The sequence below is a fragment of the Stegastes partitus genome, unplaced genomic scaffold (assembly GCF_000690725.1).
Source record: "Stegastes partitus isolate 25-593 unplaced genomic scaffold, Stegastes_partitus-1.0.2 Scaffold6, whole genome shotgun sequence".
NCBI lineage: Eukaryota > Metazoa > Chordata > Actinopteri > Pomacentridae > Stegastes > Stegastes partitus.
The window spans coordinates 1,570,784-1,578,680 of NW_007577737.1; the positions used below are offsets into that span (position 1 = coordinate 1,570,784).

Sequence of the window (7,897 nt, forward strand, 5' to 3'; positions counted from 1 at the left end):
GCTAACAACCGACCAAAATCAGAACAAATAAACAAAATAAAACTTGGACTGCTTGAGTGGATAAGACTATGAAACGCTCGTTATGAATACTATTCAGATAACCATGCAATGAAAAGCAGAAAGTTAGATTATAATACTTTATTACCTCAACTCCATGATAACAATGGTGACAAAGCTGGGAGGGTGTTGAGTGCTGAAAGCTAAAACATTCTCTTTCCTTTAGCCTCTTCAACAAGGTACACGTGGCTGCTGTTCCCACTAGACTACTGTTACCGTGAAGGCCGCTCACTCTACATCAGAAGGTGCCACAACAGAGAACAACAAACAAAAAGAACAATTTATAATCCCTAAAAATCACAGATTACCTAAACAAGTCGAGTATATTTTTCATCATTCCCAAAAAGGTATTTTTTTACATTTCATACAGTGACAGCTAATGTTAGTGCAGTAATAACACAAGAAATGAACGAGTGAGGCAAATTACGGAGTCTCAGATCTTAAGCTGCTCTCTCACACCGCATCAGTTCTCCATCGTCTCCTTAATCACAGTTTAAATAGGAAGGTTTTAAAAATGACTTTGACATACAACAGACTCCAGTATGTTTTCCACATTGAGCAGCCTTCTGCATCTACTCCACTGATCTGGGTGCAGGGATCAGCCTCTTCTTACACTTCTTGTGATTCCAAGCGGGTACTTGCAGGTGGGAGGGGGCAGTGTAAAATAGAGTACTGAAACATTAGTTGTACGAAACCGGCTCAGCTCGAAGCGTACCAGATGATGATGGCGAGTATGATGATGACGATGGAACAGACCATCGCCAGGATGCACATCTTCTTACGGGACTTTTGCTGCGATAAAGAAAACAGGGAGAGGAGGGTTATAAGGTGGAGCTGCACTGAATGAAACCGCTAACAGCAGCCGGTGTGGACTCACCTGGTAGTAGGCAGCTCTCTGGAGCTGCTCCGTCCCTCGTTCTACATGAACTTCAGCATTCTCCACGTTTGCTTCGATGCTATCTGCAGGTCAGAACATACAAAGATCGTAAACAAAGGAGGAGGAAGAGAGCAGGGAGCCATGCTAGGCTAAAGGCTAACCCCTCCAGACCAGCAGGACCGTCCTCCTGCTCTCCAGTATCTGCTCCCTCCACAACAAGCTGGACGAGCTACATTTGCTGAGAGAAACCCGCAGAGAGTGGAGGGACTGCTGTGTGTCTGCTTTAACAGAAACATGGCTCCATGACAGCATCCCACACGGACATACAGCTAGAGGGGCGGTAGAGAGCCAATTAGAGGCTTCTTAAGGCAGAGAAATCAAATGTTCTTAAAGGGCCTCTACCCATTTTTCAAATGCTGAAGACAAAACTGAAATACCAACGAACAAGCAGCAACCACGGCTGGCGGCAGTAAAGACCAGGCAGAGCATCTCAACACTCAGTATATGAGGGTGTCCATGAGCTCCAGACCTCAGGCAGTCAGAGCCCCAGCAGTAGTGGCCTCGCTGCTACTCACCAATCACCTCTCCTTGGTCGTGGATCATGACTGCCAGGTCCTTGAAGATCTGGTTTACATCCATGATGTCAGACTGAAACAAACACATGATGAACATCTAGTTAACGCAGTCCCAGGATAATACAGGTAATGTGGGCCAGTAGCCACTAGGAGGGCTGACCGTCCTGCACTGTGTCCTGGTCTGTATGAACATCGGTCAAAGTAATCAAAGGCTCACCTCGAGCTGTCTGATATTCGTTTCTCTCTCCTTGATGAGCTCCAGGTCTTCCTCTGTGATGGCCACTTCCTCCGTCTGTGCAGTCATCTGGCCCCAGTCGTCTTGGCTTTACACAAGAACAAAACACGTAAAGAGAGAGAGAAGACATGTTTTGTCTGTTAGAACGAATGCAGAACACACAGAACATGAAACTCAGATGCTCACTTTCTTTGTACTTTGTGGGTGATGAGGAAACCCAACTTCTACAACAGCTTTCAAAACGTGTAACTACAGGACAGTAAAGTGAACCTTCTGGAGACGGTTTCCACATGTCGACCGTTCATCACAATTTAAATGATTTGGCCTTTTGTCTCTAAAAATGTAAATAATTGTTTTTCATTGACCATAATTTTCCATGACAATAAAAATCAATTAAAACCAGCCAACCACAGCTTTACTGGATGTTTAATGGGATGTTTGAGGAAAACAGTAACAGAACATGATTGGGGGGGTTCTTTTCCTATTTTCTTATTATAAAAATGCTCATGAACATGGTTTGTGACTTACTAAAGCACTGAAAGAGATTTACGGTGACATTCTGGTCTGTATTTATTTATACAATTATTTTATATTATATTATATTTTACAAAGACAAGTGGAAGACAAGAGAACATCTTGAAAGAACAACAACCACTTACTTATCGAAAGATAGAAGCTTTTCATCCCGAGAACTGTCTTCAGCCTGAAAGAGAAAGAAACACTCACTGTTACCAAGTCAAGTCAGCAAAACACATTATTGACTTATGAACTGGACGTTTCTATCAATAACAATGCGGTCAAACTCCCAAAAAAGAGATTTAACAAAGGCAGATTACTTTAGGATGGGGATGCACGATATATCGGTGACCACATTGGTATCGGCTGATATCAGTGTTTTCTCTCATATATCGGTATCGGTCCGATGAACACATTTAGCTGATGATTGTCTAACATCAGCACCTTCGTCTCTACGTTTGATATCGCTGCTATTTCACAGATGTTTTTACGTAAATGGTCCTGGACTGAAATATGTTTAAATATGTTTTACTTTTGTAATAAAGAGGACTATGTGGTCTAATTAGGCTTCTTTTGAATAGTTTTCTCATGGTGCTGACTGATACTCATTTTTCAGTGTGAACAAAAATTGAATATCGACATCGGTGATATCAGTTATCGGCGATATCAAGAATCTTAATATCGGATATCCATATCGGCCAGAAATTTGAAAATCGTGCATCACTACTTTAGGATGATTTTTATTCCCTATAACTGATAACTGCTGAGTGCTCTTGGTCTTTATTTTCAGTATCAAAGGCAGATATGTAAAAAAAAAAAACACCACCACATCCTACAGTGAGATGATTTAAAGACAAATGATGGAGCTTCATCCATCTTCACCTTGAATTGGAGTATGGAGCTACGCAGGCTCTTGCGAGTTTTAAATATTGTCTCATTTGTTATAGTGTCGAGGTTTTTAGCCGATTGAAAGTAATTTTTTGCTAATCATGTGTTGCTTCTAGTAGAGGAGCTGTTGTATCTGCCGTCCTTACCGATAGGCGGGACCCAGCTCTCGCTCTGGCTACCGACTCCTTCTCCTTCTCCGCTGCACGCCGCTGGACCGCTTGGAAGTTGTTGAGAGCTGCTGAGAAGTCATTCATCAGCCGTTCCCTCTGTATCTTCTGCTGCCTCTGGACACCACAGAGCAGAGACAAACACATGAGAAGAGTTACCAAAAAAAAAAAAAAAAAACCAAACCTTTTTTTTTTACCAGGTTGATTGACAATGTTGGAACTACGTGAACATCACTTTAAAATCTTTTACTGACCCTAACCCTAATAATAGTGGCATATTAACACATGTAGACTTACCTGCTCTGAGGATGATGAAGGCAAAGAGACGGATCCCAACTCTTTCAGGTGCTTGTTGGTTTCTTTTGCCAGCTGATTAGTGTAGTGTTGTATCTGCTGCCTGTGGACACACCAACAGTTTTGAATCACAAGACAGCAGATCCATCTGATGAGTGAGCTGTTGTACAGGGCTCTAGACCACACAATAAAGTTTACTTTTCTAGAGCATATGACAGTACAGTGTTCTAGTAAAAGTGCAAATTAAGTAACCACCTAAACTGTTCTGACTTTCCTTATGCTCTGAAGACACCATCCCTGATGTCAGAAACTCAATAACTGTATGATCGTGCATTTCATTTTGGACAGTTTAAGAGAGATATGACCGTGTTGGCCATCTGCAACTACCCACGACAGATTAAAACTACTAGCCAAAAGAAACAGCGTGTGTCTGTGTGTTAAGCAGAGGTTTACTAGTGATGAGACTGGTACGTACAAACGATCCTGGAGCTCACTGGTGTCCTGTCTGGTCCCCAGCTGGTTAACCATGGTCTTGATCTGGGCAGCTGGCATGAGAACACAGCATATATGCATATATACAGTATATGCATATACATATACCACAACACAGCACGATAAAGTAACAGCCTTCATCCAGGCCGGTACCCGGTCATATATGAATATGGCACCAAGCATTTCTGTAAGCCTCGATGACAAACGTTTGTTCAAATAACTTTGATCAAATATCTAAATATATTCAGCATGAAAAAGGTCTCTGTTTTAGGGTTACTATATTTGCATACAAAAAGGTTTTCAGCAGTTCAGCTGGTGAAATTTTCCAACCATTGAGTTAATCCACAACCTCACGTGTGGATTTAAAGCACTAAGATCAGATAACATGACCTATAAACAGACAATCCTTTGACCGGTGACTGTAAAAGCTTTAATCAACAGCTTATGCATCATCAACAGTGTGGGAACTTTTTAATTACATCCTGTACACAGTTCTACATGCAGGGACAACAGATACATCTGAGGAGCTTCAAGACATCTAATAGGAGCAATAAGAAGACAAACAAGGTTCTGGAACAAATCTGTTGTCAGTTTTTGGACTTTTTCTTTAGTTTTTGGTGAAATTTTGGATCATTTGAACATATATTGATATTAAACCATGTGAGAACTTTAAAGGGAAAAAGTACTGTTTGTTGGAGCTGCCAACAACTCAGTGACATCTAAAATACGACTCCAACGACCCACTGCTTTTTGGAAGATGTCAGAATCCAAAAGGATGGAAACTACTGGTTTATTTTTCCACAATTTGTTTGATTTCAGAAGTATGTGACATCATCTGTTGTGTAAAATCTTCAGAGGTCTGCAGAGGGGTTCACTCGTGCAAAGTCATGGGAAAAGGACATAATTACACCGTGCAAACCCTTGTGCGCTCGCAGACACAGAAAACATCATAGGCGTTATAGCTTCCACATCAGTGTGTGTGCGAGGGTTCATGTACATTTAATCAACTTCCAAAGACAGCGGGCAGCCAGATATTTGTGTCTGCATGGTGCTACAGGGGCAGACATGTAGATATGATCAGCTAAATGTGAACGGAGTCCTCCCAGCGGACTGGAAAGTTGTTTTTAGCCAACACTACACATCAGCAGTGTGTGCTTCTGCCAAGGAGTAAAACCAAGGCTTAACACAGCAGCATCTTCAGGACTTACTGCGTTAATGAGTAACCGTACTTGGTTGGGGCGATGGTCTTCCACACAGTAAATAAGCGTGCACTTACTGTTCTGTGTAATCTTCTGGATGTTGGAGCTGCATGTTTGTATGAGAGAGCTGAAGTCCTGCAGCCCAGAGAGGCTCTCTGCTTTGCCGTACGACATGTTTGCCAGAGTCTGATGGTGACCTGTGGCTGCACACAGACGAAGCAAAGAAACTGAGAATGTAGTACCACTAGGATCCAGACGTGTTTCTTAACAACAGCTACGTTTACTGTAGGATTTAAAAAGGTAAGACAGGGCTGCTGACAGTGTGGGCCCGTGATCCACCCTCTGTACAATAAGCTGGTGACACTGACATCATAATGCAGGAAACAGTGGGTCTAAATTGATAACGTTTTATTGTTTTGTTGACGGAAACGTATCTGACTTGGTCCGAGTTAGCTTGCTCATGTCAAAACATGCACGCCAAGGAATGTGTGGGTCATGTGACGTGTGTGAAACCACAAGATAAACGTATCTAACATGATTTACGCCTCTACACAAATCTGTGTCTTCACATGAAGCCAGTTAGCTCAGTTAGCTTATCTTCAGAACGTTACGACGAGCTCACCGCTCAGCTTTTAGCTTCCGAGCTAACTGACGCTAACTTGTCGGCTTTCGATGGTTCATAGTAAACCAGCCGTCTAGAAACAGTCAACCTCGTTTATCACCAGTAAAGAGTGAAGCGTTTAGTGTCAAAACCATTTAGTGTAAAAGTCATACTTGCCTGTGACTGTTTACAATCAACACACAGGCGTAGGTAGGTGATGTTTTTCGTCCCGCAGTCAGAATAATACTGTACTTCCTGATCGTGACGTAATGACGTAACGCCACGCACAGAGTTTTTTAAAAAAAACCTTTATCAATGCGATGATGATAATAATAGTAATAACGTTACCAAATGTAAACCGTTGTGTGACAACAGTTTGTAAATGAGAAATTCCTTTAATCTGCAGGTACATTCATCTTTGTCAACGGAAATGAGTCAGACTTGCACAGATTGGATCACCGGCGTCAGCAGCGAGTCTAGGTTTTACTTTTAGGGGGGCCAATAGGGGGCCAATGCTATATTATGGGGGGCATCCAGTGACTGTTCGTAGATGTAGCCTACAGCAACTTCTCCAGAAGTGTTCTTTACTTGTACTCACATTGTATGACTAAATATAGACCGAACCTGATTAAATAGATCTAACAAAATAAACATGATCTGGAAAAGGTTTCTGGTCAGAGCGTACCTGTACAACATGGAATGTACAATAACTGCTTCTTTCAACAGCAGCTCATGACCCTCAGACTGATTCACAGTGAAGACTCGTGTTAATAACAGCCTGAAATAAAAATAAATAATAATAAAAAAATAAGATAAATATATACAAGAATTTACACATCTGAGCATTAACTATATACCTAATATATATATACAGTGGTGCAAAATAGCAGTGCAAATAACAAGTTTGGCTGAGAATGGCTCAGGTTAGCATCCAAAAGTGATGATAAACTCTACAGGGGAGTGTTAAAGTCATCTGACTAACCGGTTGTTTTCTGTCCACAGCTGGACGACGTCACATGTAAAGCAGTGACCGCTTTCACTGTCGCTGAAGTTACTGTAAGTTAACATCAGACTGGAGCCTCTGGTGGTACAACATGATCTGACATCGTGTTCAAGAGTTGTTCTGTAAATCTCTGGTTACTGACTTAGTGAATGTTAACAGTGAAGTCTGTAACTAAAGTTCATGAAGGTCACAGCAGAGCTATCATAATCACGCTACGATATACTATATACAGCTCCCTCTCCACCAGACACAAAACCATCCATCCATCTGTAGTCATTTAACTGTATCGACAGGTTGTTCGGAAATGATCAGCAGATAGAAATTAAACCAAGTTAACATTCCTCCACAGAACCCTATTACTTGTGTTCTCTCAGCTCAGTAAATGAAGCTCAGGCCAGTTGTGTAAGTTTGTATAACTGTTCATTTTTATTTTTTTTTTCAGATGAAGTTACGTTACTGAGGGCTGCTCACCGTCTCATGAGCATCACATGGAACCACAGAGCTGAGTCATGGTCACGTTCTGCTGCTGTTTGATGCAGAACAGTCCAGTTGTGTTTCTCTGAGGGAACAGTCTAATGTCAGACTACTGTGTGAAGCTCATGTAGTCAGAGTGCTGCTTCTTTTACCTTTTCTCTACAACTTATGACACATTAGAATAGAATAAAAAAGAATAAACTTTATTGTCCAATTGGGTCAGTAAAATTTAAAAAGCAAAGTAAAAATCTCATCCAGTAAAACAAACTTTTCCATAAGACAAAATAAGTAAATATTATTCCAGGACAAAAACATCACACATTCATAACCACGGTGTGTACACTCTTATGTTTAATGTTGACGACAGTAAGTGCAGCTGAAATAAAAGAACCCTTGTAGGTTTTGGTCCTACTGGGCCTTTTCCTTAAAATTTCCTTAAAATTTCCTTAAATTTCCTTAAACAAACAGACATCTAGTGGGCTCTTCTGAAAAGACCAAACAAATGATCAGGAGCTCACT

The 7,897-nt window shown here is 41.3% G+C and overlaps 1 protein-coding gene across 1 annotated transcript; it reads right to left on the reverse strand.

Moving 5' to 3' along the window:
• Positions 1-123: 123 nt before the first annotated feature.
• On the reverse strand, positions 124-6,156 carry stx12 (syntaxin 12). The gene is made up of 10 exons (XM_008281184.1): positions 6,079-6,156; positions 5,378-5,503; positions 4,085-4,154; positions 3,613-3,712; positions 3,295-3,432; positions 2,404-2,447; positions 1,727-1,832; positions 1,510-1,582; positions 935-1,017; positions 124-849 (listed from the first exon to the last, which is right to left on the reverse strand). Exons 2-10 carry the CDS (start codon positions 5,472-5,474, stop codon positions 757-759), a joined length of 804 nt encoding a protein of 267 aa, XP_008279406.1. The 5' UTR covers positions 5,475-5,503; positions 6,079-6,156; the 3' UTR covers positions 124-756.
• Positions 6,157-7,897: the final 1,741 nt, after the last annotated feature.